This window comes from Apteryx rowi, unplaced genomic scaffold, assembly GCF_003343035.1.
Source record: "Apteryx rowi isolate R43461 unplaced genomic scaffold, aptRow1 scaffold_41, whole genome shotgun sequence".
NCBI lineage: Eukaryota > Metazoa > Chordata > Aves > Apterygiformes > Apterygidae > Apteryx > Apteryx rowi.
Window position 1 is genome coordinate 2030796 of NW_020450621.1, and position 13714 is coordinate 2044509.

Here is a 13714-nt window from a genome sequence, read left to right on the forward strand (position 1 = left end):
TGGGGAAACTGAGGCACAGGCAGCGAGGCGGCACCGCGGGGTGGCCAGGGGGCTCAGGGGAGCTCCCAGGCGCCGACGGGGAGGCGAACATCTCTGCCCCTCGCAGCCCAGGCTGGCAGCCGCTCCGGAGCGCCTGCGCCCTGCCGATCGCGGCACGGCACACTCCCGCCCTCACCGCTCGCCCTCCCAGAGCCTCTCCGAGCGGCGACGACCCCCATGGCGGGGCCAAGCCCTCCCCGCGTCCCGGGAAAGGCTTCGCCGACGCGAGCGGGCAGACGGGGACGGCGCTTGCACCGCTCGCTGCCAGCAAGCCGGGAAGAGGCATCAGCTCCGGGGCCACCCCGCGGCTTGGCCGGCAGAGCGGCCGGCTGCTCCTCAAGCTGGCCAAAGCCGGGGCGCGGGAGGCGCCTGCCCGGGGGGGCTCGGACAGCCAACCCGACCTATTTTAAGTCGCAGCCACGGCGGAGCGATTTTGGGGTTGGTTTTTTTGACAGCTGCCTGCTGCCCCTGACATTTCCGCGTGCTCTTTGCTGCTCGGAGCTTTGTTTGATCTCCGGAAAGATTGGAAGGCAAAGGAACAGCGCTGCCTGCCTTAACCTTTAAGGAAAAAAGGCTCCAGATCAAGAGGTACCTGGCAACTTAAAAAAAAAAAAGCACAGGCAGGTGGCAGGTCCGCGTGAGCCCGGYGAGGGAAGAGCTGCACGCGGAGCCGGGCAGAGGGGGCCCAGAGCTGGCGGTGCGAGCGGGACTGAATCGTGGCGGCCGGAGCTTCAACCCGGGCTCAAGCTCGTTTTTCCACCGCTRGAGCATCCCTCGGTTTCGCATCCAGCCGCGGGGCCAGCGGATCCCTTCGGCCTTGAGCGCGGCCGGGTCTTTGCGCGGCCGACCTCTGCTCGGCATCCGACCCGTTCCCACGCACCGCGGCGGCGGCATTTATTACTCCGTTATTTGCTCCCGAGGAGGGATTAGCAGCCAGCTGGCTTTGAACGTGGCCCGGCTCACCTTAACCGGAGCGCCGAGCCCCCCCCGAGCATCTTCTCGCAACGGCCCTGAAAGCCTCCCTGCCGTCCAGGCAGACGAAACCCTCCGGGCGCGCGACTCCCCCTCCTTCCCGAGCTGGGGACCCCAGCGCCGCGCGAGGTTTCGCTGCCGCTGCCCCGGCCGAGCCCCCCCCGGGCACCTCGCGGGCGGCCGCAGGAGCCCGCTGCCACCCGGGACACCTTCCCGACAAAGAAACTCATTTCCTACATCATCCCGGAGGAAACGCTCCATCAAAGCCTCGCTGAAATTAATATTTAACGCCGGCAACCAGCTTACCTCACCCTTTCGTTTTAATTCCTTCGTGTTGTTTTTTTTTCCCCTCTCCCCCCCTCCTTTTTATTCAGCAAAAAGGGGAGAAATAAATTAAAAACCAAATCAAAATCCTTTCTGGTCAGAGCCCTAGTTATCCGTCACCTCTAAGACCYGCCGAGCTCCGAGGGAAGCAGCCACGCAAATTAACAGATCTTTTTGCATATAGACAAGCTTCGACGCGCGGACAGGCTAATGGAAATTAAAGTGCCTTTCTTCCTACACGGCGAGGAATTAATTGGGAGAGGAGGAAGGACTTGCAATGCCGGGCATGTCCCTTGGCGCCTGCGACGCCGTGGCAGGGGAACAGGGATGGCCGGAGCAATGCCCGCGGCTACGGCGGGGTGACCGGCTCCCGAAACGCGGTACCACCGGGGCCAACGCCGGCGATGCGGAGCCCGCAGCCCCGCCGGCCCGGCTCTGCCCCGTCGCTGCCCGGGAGAGCGGGCAAAGCGCTAGGTCTCACCAGCGATTAACCYGGGAGCGTGGGATTCCCGATGGGGAAGGGAGCTCCCGCCTCAGGGACTGACTGAACGCTGTGGAGAAGGACCCGTCCCTGCCCCGGGGAGGCGAGGCGAGATGTGGTCCGTGGTGCCCATGGTCCCAGGGAACTCCCTGGCCAGCTAGGAAGGGCAGAAAGCCCACCACGCTTTCCATCCCAAATTTTCCCTGGTAAACTCAACCGGAAAGGGCGAATTTAGCCCAGGGGAAGCCACCCATATGGGCTGGCAGGTGCAACACACTCCGGGCTTCAACAGCTCTTTGTATCCACCTGCCTTCRGGTGCAGATCACCCCAGCACCCAAAACTCCCCTCCAAACCCGCAGCCCTTCCCGGCCCCCCGAGCCGAGGAAGAGGGACGGGAGGAAGCACGCTTCCACCGCCGCGGGCGGAGGGACGCGTGTTTTGTCTGCGCGGYGCCAGCAGCCCCGGCCGCGTCCCCTGCGGACAGAGCAGCGAAGCTCTCCCCGGCCCGCCGGGCTCAGCAGAGCGGTTCGCTTTGCCAGCAAACTCGCTGCCGCTGAGCGAAACGAGCTGTCGCAGCAGAAGTCTCCCGCGGCYGGCGTCGCTCCCGGGGTGGGCAAGCGGGCTCAGGAGGAGCCGGGAAAGAGGCTGCCTTCCGGCAGTGAGCTATAAACGCACAGGGAAAGCTCCCGTTTTGAGCAACGCTGGCTAGCTAAAGCAAAATCCCCCGTTGCAAGTTCAAAAACGCATCGCTGGATCGAGCGTCTGCCCCGGGTGGATCCCATGGGCGGCTGTTCGCTAGCGGGGATCCGGAGTCCAGCCGGCCGGCGCTCGGAAATCCCAGCAAGTGCCTCCTCCGCCCGTCGCCGAGCCRTAGCAAGCTCCTGCACGAGGGTATTCGAGGATGAGCCGGGTCCCCCCTCGCCCTCCGCGCGCGGTCTGCAGGGCCGACGCACAGCCGAGAGCTCGGAGGCATGGCCCAACGTGGAGACGACGCAACGCTTCCAGCTGCTTTCCAGGCGGTTGCAGAGCGCYGGGGATTTTCCTGGCCCTCTTCCCGGTATTGGCAGCAGCTGCCGAGATTGCCGGCACTCGCAGAAGAGCTCAGCCGAGCAAATCTTCAGCGCCAGCTTCAGCAGAGCCGGAGTCTGGCTGCTGCCTGCTAACCCGCTTGTCCCGCGCGACCGGGCATCCGTCCGCGGCGGAGCCAGAGCCCAGGGCACGGTTCCGACTCCCACTCTGGATCAGGCGGCAGTGAAACAAGTTGCTTTTCACTGCAAACCCACCCAGGCCTCGTCCCCAGGCAGCAGCCCCCGCGACAGCTCTGTCGCTCCCTACTCCGAGGGAGCTCTGCTATCTCATGTCTCGACAGTTTCCTGGACCTCATCTCCGGATTAGCCCTTCCGATGATTTGCATCCGGCTGGCAGCAGTGGAAGGTGCATCAGCATCCCAGCAAGACGGCTGCTTGCTCAGCCTCCTCTCCCGAACAGCTGCTTCGGACCCTCCGGAAGAGCGACTCCGGGCAGGGAATCACACCCCGGGTGGCCCCACCAGGATCGCAGCGTGCACCTAAGGGCCGGTTTCACCCAAGTCTCGCCAGTCCCGGAGCTTTTGGGCCAACTAACCGCACRGGGCGGGAGCCCCGGGGCTGCGAGCAGGATGGGGAGCCGCAGGACGCCGTTGGCTTCCGAGAGGATTTGCTACCTGGGAAGGGTTCATGCCCAAGCCTCCCTCTTCTCTGCGCTTGCAAAAATATCTGCTCACGTGGAATTGGATCAAGAAACGTTTTCAGGAGGAGCCTGCAGCCGCTCCGGTCCCCGGGCCTGCGGCACCGCCAGACTTCAAGCCGCGGGTGCCAGCCACACGGGCGGCAGGTGGGCAGCGCTGCCTGCAAAATCCCTCCGGAGCGACTCTCCCTCCCAGCAYGCTGCAAGCACGATCCCGGCTCCGGCCAGGCCACGGTCCTGCGCCCCCCATGCCGATGCCGGCCGGAGGGCTGGGGCAGGCGGCTCCGCTGCGGCCCCTGCCAGCGCTCCCCGCTCACCTGTACTGCGCCTGGAAGTGGCTCTGCACGAAGCTCTGCCCGCGGGGAGGCCGGGCGGCCGGCGGGGCGCTGCCGGCGTCGCCGCTCTCATCCGGGCCGGGCTGCGGAGGAAGAGACGAGCGGGGTGAGCCGGGGCTGCGGCGAGCCAAGGAGACCCCCCCCCCCTCCATCCTGCTCCCCCACGGAGGTGGGGGGCGCGCGGTGGGGATCCGGGGCTGAGCTTGGCTTCGGCGTCCCCGCAGGGCTGACCCTCGCCGGCCACCGAAACGGCGTGCGGGGCTGCACCGCCGCGTCCCGCCTCGGCACGGGGACCGTCCCCGAGCTCCTCGCTGCTGCAACAGCGATTCCTGCCCGGGTCCCTGCAAAGCCCACTGGTGACCCTCACCGTGCTGTGGGGTCTCCCCTTCGGGAGGGCTTCCGGGGCCGCGTCCCAGCCAGCCACGTCGACTGGCCCGGAAGCGGACCCCGCTCCTCAGGGACCCCATCCCTGCTCCGACACCAGCCCCGCAGGCAGGAGCGCGGAGCAGGCGGTTGCGCAGCAGGACCCCGAGAGGCCTCGCATCCAGGTTGCTGCGGCGCCTTGCAAAATCGGAGCTCGAGATACGGATGCACAGCACAAACGCTGCCGAAACGCCCCGAGGGAAAGCCCTGGCGAGCCAGCTCCGTCGGCTCGTCGAAACGGGAGGCCGAGAGGTTGCTTCGTCACGGGCACCTTCAGCGGGAGAAAGCAGGGGGCTGCTGAAAGCTCGGCGGGGGGAGAAAGGCAGCGCTGGGAGCCGGTCTCCTCCGCGACAAGCCCCCACGCGGGCACGCGTCTGATGTGGCTGCAGACCCGTGTGGCGCCGGAGCGGCCCCGGTGCAGAGGGGTGCACGCAGCACCCCAGCACCCACTCTGCTCTCCAACGCACTCCCATTTGCATGCACACACCTAGGCGAGAGCCGGTGCATGCGCTGCTTTTCCAAGAGGCAGACGCTGCCGTGCACAAACCAACCTCATGCAAACGATCAGCAACAGAAAGCTTAAAAATAATAATAATAATAAATAAATAAATAAATAAATCGCCCCCACTGGCACAGCACTGGCCGGCAGCACCCGTGCGCCCAGCAGCTCCTTTGCGCCCGCCTGCACCGCGCACCAGGGCTGGCACTGCGCTCGCTCTGCTGGCGACCGGCCGCCTCCTTGGCTGCGGCTCCAGATCATAACCCGGAGCCGGGTGCAAAGAGGGGCTAAACCTCGGCATCGCTGCCACCCCCATCCTGCAGGACATGCCGGCCAGCGGCGGTGGGGACACCCCGGAGTCAGCACAGCCTGCACCCAATGCGAGCGGAGGAGCCGCATCCCTGCTGGCATCCGGACCGGGTGCAAGCAGCCCGCCGGGGGGGCGGCCACACGTCTGCACCCCTTCCTCCGGCAACGTCTCTGCAGCACGTCCTGGTGTGACCCCAGGCCCAAGAGCAACATTTTTGCCCCCTTTCCCAGGAGAAAAGGGTTTTTATAGTGCCCTGATGGTGCCCCTGAGCCACCACAGGGAAGGGGGAGCCTGGTGCCCGCTCCCACTGGAAGGAGTTACACTGGCTTCCCAAATCGCAGCGTATTCCCTGCGTAACGAGCAGCCTGCCAGCGTCAGTAATTTCAGTTAAATACCCAGGGTAGGGGAGCACCATTGCTCCCGCTCGCGGCCGCACGGGGAAACTGAGGCACGGCCTCCGGTCTCCCTGCAGCACAGCGGTGCGGCTGCCCCACGGCACAGCTCAGCCCCAAGGAAAGGCACCGGCAGGCTGGAGCTTTCCCCCGGCCGGCGGATGTTAAGGACGTGGCTATCCGATTTGGCACGCCTGGGGAAAAACCAGGCCAGGGGCTGCACACACACTGTGGCCGGACGTGCCCCGTGGTCGCTGCCGGTCCCTCCGGCACGGCCTCCTTCCCTCCCTGCCCCGCGAAGCGGCCGGGCAGCTGCATGGCAGCAGGATGATCCCACCGCATCCTTTCCCGCATCCTAGAGCCATCGCGAGGCTTAATTAATCATTGCCCATTAAATGCTCGGTGCTCCTCGGATGAGCGGGCAAGCAGCATTTCTACACTGGGAGAGCAGGAGATCCAGACAGATCTTCCTTTGACTGGAAAAAAAAAAAAAAAAAAGAATAAAAGGGGTTTTTTTTGTTTTTTTTGTTTTTTAAAACAGGCTTTTAGGTCAAATACGCTCATTTTTCTCATTGCACGGCCAGCCCTGGGCGAGGTGCCGGGAGAGCAGAGCCCTGGCGCTGCCCAAGGGCCACGGCAAGCAGCGGGGTGGGAGAGGTGCCGGATGCACCGGCGGGGAGGCGATCGGCCAAAGATGCCCCATGGATGGGCAGAAAGGACCCAGCGTCCTCGTCCCCTGCCTAACACCAACCGCAGCCCGGCGCGCGCCCTCCAAAGCCCGACCCCGCGGGAGACTATTAAACACATCTGATATTTCTCCCTCTGGTTAAGCCAGCCTCATGCCAAGGTATGGTTTTTGCCAATTTAGGGGGGATCCTGGCCACTGGGCGCACGGTGCCGGTGCGATGTGCCGATATCCGACCTGGCTAAGGACGAGCCTGCGGCCTCAGCTGCCAGCCAAAAAAAAAGAAAAAGAAAGAAAAAGAAAAAAAAAAGAAAAAAAACTCCTGGTTGTTTTAAAATGAGAAGCTCTGCAGGGCAGAAAAAGCTTTTCCCACCCGCCTCTCCTTCCCTGATCAAAGCCGCGGACCTAAAGGCAGGGAATTGTTTTCCATAGCTTTGTCTCCCGCTGTCAGGCAAGGGCAGCGCTGAGCGCAAGCGGCTGGGGCTCCCCGGCCTCCTACCTCCAGCGGAAACAAAAGGCAGCGACGGAAGATCTTGTTCAAATTGCAGGGAGCCGAGACGCGATCGGGTTACGCAGCCAGACCGGCCCGGTCAAAGATACCTCGCTGCCCTGGTGCCCGCCGGCCTCCCAGTGCCGGCCTCCCGCCCTGGGAACAGCAGGGAGCAACGGGGCCGGGCGTCCCGCCAGYGCGGCACCAAGCCTGGGCATCCCGCTTGCTCACGCTACGGATACGTGGAGCCCGAATACGGAGGGGCGACACAGCCCCACGGCCGTGCTCGTGCGGGGTCCCGGCTAGGTCCGAAACCAAATCTCAGCTGCTCACTGCGAAAGCCTGCTACGCTCGGCAGCGGAGCCCCTCGACCATTTTGGACCATTTAACACTTGATTTTATTTTATTTTTATTTTATTTTTGCAGCAACCACCCCGCAAAGGGCAAAGGCTGCGGCTGTTTCAGCCAACCCAGCAGAGCAACCTGCACCGTGCCGGGTCCCGCAGCGGCACCCGCCAGTGGCTCCCGGCACAGCCGCAGCCATCAGCAGACCCGATCGCACCCGCGGCGGGAGGGATTTTTAGGGGAAAAGACGCACCGAGCGCGGCAGAAAGTGGGTCAGCCGGCAGGGCGCCCGGCGCCGACGCAGAGCCGGCCTCGCCGGGAGCCAACGCTCCCGGGAAACGCGGGTGCCGGGTCCTGCGACTCCCGTCCCTCCGCAGAGCTGCTCAGCGCCCCGCGGCGCCGGGAGCGGACCMGCGGCTCGAGGCTGCACGCGGGCTGCGAAAGGGTGCGAGCTGCGCTAGCAGAGCCTCGGGCGCGCGGGGACGGGAAGGAAAACAGGACAAGCGCCGACAGGCCACCGGCTGGAAAAATACGGCCGGCGCTTGCTGAATCGAGTCATTGTCGTCCGCCCGGTGACATGCGTTCAGTGCCCTGGAAAGCTAATGAGCCTTTTGAACACGGCTGGCAAGCGATTCCCGAAAGAGGCATTGGTAAAACTAAGGGAACAACAATAAAAAAAAAAAAGAAAAGCAATAATAATTAAAAAAACAATAATAAAAAAGGCAGATATGGGCAGCTGGAAAGGAATCGCTCTGCAAGYGCAATAGAAATGAGATACTGAGGCTGTTCCCCGCCTGGGCGGTCGCGAGCAGAAGGAGAGCGTGCTGGATGGGAAGGACACTCGCTCGGGATGCGGCAATCCGGGACTCAAATCCTCACCCGGCCGGTCTGCCTGCTCCTCCTCGCAGCCTCYGTTTCCCTTCCTGAAAAACCAGGCACTAACCCTGCGCCATCAGAGCACCCGGAGCCGCTGGCCCATCTGCGGCACCGGGGCCGGGACCGCAGAGAGACAGCTCCGCTCTCAGCCATTCCCGGGCATCGTGTGAGATGCCTCCAGCCTGCTCTCACGAGGGGGGGAAAAAAAACCAAGCCCCCAGGGGGAATCAGCCCCCAAATCCATCCCTAATCCATCCTCCATCCCTAGGAGCAGCAAAGCCTTGATACGCAGCGGGGCTGCACCAGCGGCCACGGAGACCCGTTCAGTCCGCAGGTTAGTRGGCCGACGTGATGAGCTATGGGTATATAATATATATAAAGTAATRTGTATAATATATATATTTTATACATACACATATATTTTTTATATGTGTGTGTATATATATATTTTATATATATATATACACACACACACACACTTTTTTTTTTAATATATAAATAAAACCAACGCCATTTGGCTGGACGATGCCAGCCCGTCACAGACCCCCCCCCTCCAGGCCAGCTCAGCCTCACCGCCACTCGCCCCTTCACTTATTTCATATCACTCGCATGTTTTCACCCATGGCAATTCCACGCTTTTCCCAGGGCACCGGGAAGAGCCGCGGGCGGCGCGGGGCCGGCRGCGAGCCCACCCGAGCACRCGGCRCCCCGCGGACCCGCTCTGGGGGAGCCGTGCTCTCCGGCCGGCGCGGCGGAGCGCCCGGTCCTGAAACCGAACAGCGCCGGGACCCCGTCGGACGTCTCGTTAAACAACCATTAAACGACCACAGGGAGGTTTTGTGCATCCGGCGCCGCTGCCGAGGCCCCAGACCTTTCGTTCTCCGATAACCCGGTTTCCTCAGGCCTTGGCACGGGCTGGATCACAAGCAAAGCCGGCCCTGCCACCGCGGCCTTCAAAATCCACACAAAATCCACACAAAATCCACACAAAATCCTCCCTTCGGTGGCCGTTTTAGCGCTATTTCAAGCCCCCAAATTTCCACGGAAAGTTCTTTTTTTTTTCTCCCCCCCCCCCAGTGACCCCATCCGTGTCCCCAGGCCCCGTCTCCTCTGCGCGGCGGTGGCAGCGGGGGACGCACGGCCGCGCGGGGAGCTGCCTTTCGCGCGGCCCCCCGGGGCAAAAAAGCCCATTTCAACCATTTCCTCCTCTTGAAGAGGCTCCGGAAGCAGACGGGACGTCACGGCCGCGAGTCCCCCCCACCGGTACCCCGGCCGCGGTGGCGATGCGCCCGCGAGGCCGCTCGGGGACGTGGCGGCGGAGCCGAGCCGAGCGCGGCAGGGCCGGGCCTGCCCAACGCGGGGACCAGGGACGCGGAGGGGTCGCGGCGCCGGGCCCCCCCCCCCCCCSGGGCCCCCCCCCCCCCCTGGTGCTGGGCGCGGGGCCGGGGCGCGGGCGAGGGGGAGCCCAGGTCCTCGTGCAGGCGGTCCAGCAGCCAGAGCAGGAACTCGAGGGCGTCGTGCTGCGCGTTGCCCCGGAACTGCGAGCTGTGCCGGGCCACGACGCTCTGCAAGGCAAGGAGACGGCGCGCCGCTGAGCCCGGGCCGCCGGCGGAGGACGCGCCGGCCCCGCGCCCCCAACCTCCCCGGGGACGCGCCGCTGCTGCCCCCCAGGGACACCCCCGCTCCTGCCAAGCCACCAGTGCCAGCAGCCCGCGGGGGAACGAGGAGGGTCCCCAATGCCCCGGCTGCCAAACCCCCCCCCCCCCCAATTCGCAGGCAGCCAGCCCGGTGCCGCCCCGTGCCTCAGTTTCCCCACCCCGGGGACGAGGCTAGTGACGCTGCACGTCTACAAGAGACGAGGGCAATTCGTGCAGCCGAGCCAACCCCGCAGGCAGGGACGAGAGGGTTTTGCAGAGCGCCCGGGGCCGTGACGGCACATCCCGCCCGCCAGCGCCGCCCCAGCACTCAGCACCCTCTCCGATTCCCGTCGGGCGGCTGGCACATCCCGATAACGAAGCCTTCCCTAATTACAGAGCTGATCAGCTAACGGCCCTGCAGAGCCTTTAATGAACTAATACTCTCCCTCCCCCCTGACGCGCTCCCCGCACCGAGGCAGCTCCCGCAGTCTCCCGCATCCCTGGCAAACCCGGCACTGCGGCCCCCCGACACCCGCGCCGGCCCCCGGCTGCCCCACAGCCGCTCTGCGCCTTGCCACCGCGGTCCGCTCCGCGCTGATGGCACCATGCCGTGCCTCAGTTTCCCCTTCCATCGAACACGGCAAGTTGCACCCAGCCGCTCGCCCGGTGCGCTGACCCCCGGAGAAACCCACCGCCTACGCAATGCCTCCGCGCGCTCCGGGGCACCAGCGCTGCACGCCGCGAATGGGATCCGGCCTCGGCTCTCCCCGCATCCGAGCAAAGGGCGCCCCGGCAGCCCCGCTGCACCCAGGGCCGCCGCGGCCCGGCAAGGCGAGGGGACTCACCGGGGGCACAGCGGGGAGCCCACGGCAGGGCCAAGGCCCGAGCACCAAGGCCCTATGCGGGGCACAGCGGGGATCCCCCCCCCAGCCCCCGGCTCGTCCTCGAGGCCCGTCCGTCGGCCGAGCTCACGTAGCCGCTTGGGTGGTGGCGAACCTGATGCCACCTCGGAGGTCACGAACCGCCAGGGACCCAGGGGCTGCACCAGACCAAAAGTCCCGGAGCAGGCGAGAACGGGGCGGCGGGGGGGGGACCAGAAACGTCGCTGCCCGGCTCAAGCGGCCGTCGCAACGCAGCGCGCGGGGAACCGCACGCAGCCCTGTCCCCCTCCCAAGGGCATCTAACGGGGCGGCGCGGGGCGCCTCGGTGGGGCAGGGGGGGATGAAGAGCGAAGAGGAGCAGCTGGGCAGAGAGGAGGCAGCCCCGGTGCACAGCGGCCGTCCCCAAGAGGTGACCGGCGGTGTGTTTGTGCCCGTGCCGGCCGGGGATGACCGCAGCGCCRCAGAGCCCCGGGGACACCTTTCGCCCGCCCGCGGCAGAGGTTTTGCAGGATGCCGAACGCCCAGAGCCGCCCCCGGGGAATCAGACCTGCCTCCGGCCTTGCCGGGCCCCGACGCCTCCGTGAGGCGGCAGCGCTGAGAGCCGCTGGGGCGAGCGGGGCCGGCAACGGGACCGTGGCCTCGGAGGGGCCGGAGCTGCACCCCCGGGAGCCGCAGGGCAGGGGCGGGAGCAGGGCCCAAAGCGAGCGCCCACCCCGTCCCCATCCCGCCGCCGTGCTGCGCCCTGCCGCTTCCTCTTGGGTCGCAGCCGGCTGCGCCCCACCGGTGCCTTTGCGCCCCGCGCCGCGGCCCCTGGGGCCGGAGCGTCCCCACGGCCCCGGCTCAGCCGCTCTGCAACCCTCCTCCCAAGCCGCGCACGCCGAGGGGCTTCGCCGGGGTCCGGAGGAGGCCCCAAACCGGCGAGCTCGCTGCGCCTGCCCCCACGGAGCCGCCTTCGGGCGGATCAGCATCCATCTGCCCTCGCGSCGCCGAAGCTCCGCGGCTTCGTGGGGGGGTTCGCTCTCGCCGGGCTGCTGCTAAGGGAAAGGGCGGAAAGAGCGAGGGGCCAAGGCTGGAAACGCCGCAGCGGCACAGCGAGAGGAGCCCTCGCCGCCCCCGCCAGTGCCCAACGCGCAGCTCCATCCCGCCCGGGCCACGTCGCCCGCCGCAAACCGGCTGGCGCCTCCGACAGCCGCCGTCCCCCCCCGCGCCGGGGGGAACCCGCTCTTTGCAAAGAGCCCGGCGAGCCCAGGGAACCCCGCGAGCTCCCTCCAGGCCGAGGACGCGAGCTCGGGGTCTGCGAGGTTCAGCAGCCCGGCAGCCTGCGGTCACCTCGCTCTCGGGGAGGAAAAGCAAAGAGCCGTTTCATCGGCTCAGCTGCAAAACCTCTGCTTTGCCAGCGCTGGAAGAAATCCTAATCATCTGTGCAATTTTTTTTTATAATCAGCTGATGGAGCAAGCTCGGACCTGCCGGAGCGGCGGGTCGCATCGGCACGCTGCAAACCCCTCGGCTTGGCTGCCTCTGACCGCGGCACGTACGCGACGCCTCCGCGGGGAAATACCCCCAGCGGCGCCCGAAATCCCCTRCAATCCCCAAATCGGGCCCTGAAGCTCCTTCCCCGCCTGCCGCCGGCGTTCCGGGCACCCCACGCGGCGGAGGGAGCAAAGCCAGCGCAGCAGCGCCTGCCGCGACGGAGAGCGTCTGAAAATAAAACAAGCCGTGGACTCGGCTCAACGGCCTGCGGGGCTTTACAGCCTCTCGTAAATCCGCCCTACTCTCATGTTGCCGCAAGAGATCTTATTTTAAAGGCAGATGAAAAAAAAGAAAAAAGAAAAGAAAAGCGGAGCTGGAAATTCATGCAACGCGCAGATAACCACCCGGAGGGAAGAAATTCAAAGTTAAGGCTACAAGTTTTTGGTTTGTTTTTTTTTTCCTCTCTCGTTTCTTTTCTTTCCACGCTCTGTGCCTAAGCGTGTGTTTGGGAGGAGAGGGCACAGCACAGAAACACGGTGCCCGCTATTACAAGGGCGCGATGCCTTGCTGCAAGGCAAGCGAAGGAGACGAGCGGCTGCTGCCCCGGGAGCCGCCGCCTGCTCCCCGCCGCAGCCCCTGCGACGCTCGGGGYGGCAAAGGAAGGGTGGCAAAGAGGGCAAAGCGGCCAGCACCCCGGCCCCTGCCGCGCAGGATCAGCCCCTCCCGCGGGCGCTAACCCGGTGGGAGCCGCGCTGCCGCCCACGGAGAGCCCCACGCCCCCAAGGCTTCCCCGCGGCTCTGCCCTCGAAGCACTTTTTGCAAACTTTCACCGCAGCAGAGCAGCTCCCGAGCCTTCCTGGGCAAGGGTCCRCGGCGAAGTGTCACCCCGCGGGGAGAGACACCCTGAGCGTGGTGGGGGGGGACGGGAGCTGGGCTGAACACAGTGCCCGCCGCTGCACCTGCCGCCCCAGTGCCTCGATCAGCGCGCAGGCCAGCACCCCCTCCGCGCGCTACACATGAGCATCAGCGGCACGGAGACGTCCTCCCGCCAGCAGCGGGGCCGCCGCTCCAGGGCCGAGCTTCGTCCCAGGGCACCATCCTGCTGGCGGTACCCCCACCCGCAGCCCCCCTTACCACCCCGAATCTGCGAGCGCGCCGCAACCAGGAGGCATCCCGGGAGGACGGGGACCTGTCCCCAGGGGGACCCCCCACTGCTCGCCTGCAGCGCCACGGTCACCCTTATCACATCGCAGCCYGGCGCGGGTCGCAGGGCAGCGTGGGGGGCACAGCTACGGTTCAGACCCCCAGCCAGGACAGAGGCAGGTGGCTGCAGGCTCCRGGCTGAGCCGGCCCGGCTGGGAGCAGGGCTGCGGCTGCAGGGCAGGACGGGACGGGCGCAGGTGGGTGCTGCCGGTGAGGGCCAGGCAAGGTWGGGCTGGGCGCAGGTGGGTGCTGCAGGCAGGACAGAGCCAGGCAGCATCAGTGGGGCAGCGGGTGCAGGCGGGTGCCGCAGGGGAAGGGGGGCAGGGGCAGGCGGGTGCTCCGGGCAGGGGCACAGGTGGGTGCAGGCAGGGGYAGTGGGTGCAGGCGGGTGCTGCGGGCCGGGGCCGCGCCGTACCTTGAACTCGGCGGAGAGCTGCGGCGTGTAGTCGAGGGTCCAGAGGGCGCGGACGAGGGCGGCGAGGCGGTGGGTGACCTCGGCGCGGGCGCCGCGGGCGCGGTAGCGGCCCAGCGCCAGGAACTCGGCGAGCGGCGCCGTGTTGCTCAGGCACTGCACCACGGCGTTCATGAAGCACGTGTTGCCGTGGTTCCGCAGCCCCTGCGCGCC

The 13714-nt window shown here is 66.1% G+C and overlaps 1 protein-coding gene across 1 annotated transcript in view; it reads right to left on the reverse strand.

Annotated features, from left to right (window-relative positions):
* The window catches only part of USP43 (ubiquitin specific peptidase 43), a gene marked incomplete at its 5' end in the record, with an annotated part of 30968 nt that extends 17257 nt beyond the window's left edge, over positions 1-13711 (reverse strand). The window contains 3 exons of the mRNA XM_026075731.1: positions 3860-3960; positions 9334-9462; positions 13505-13711. Of these exons, the coding sequence (XP_025931516.1) occupies positions 3860-3960; positions 9334-9462; positions 13505-13711 (437 nt within the window). The remainder of the gene's footprint in view (positions 1-3859; positions 3961-9333; positions 9463-13504) is intronic.
* Between the last annotated feature and the right edge of the window lie 3 nt (positions 13712-13714).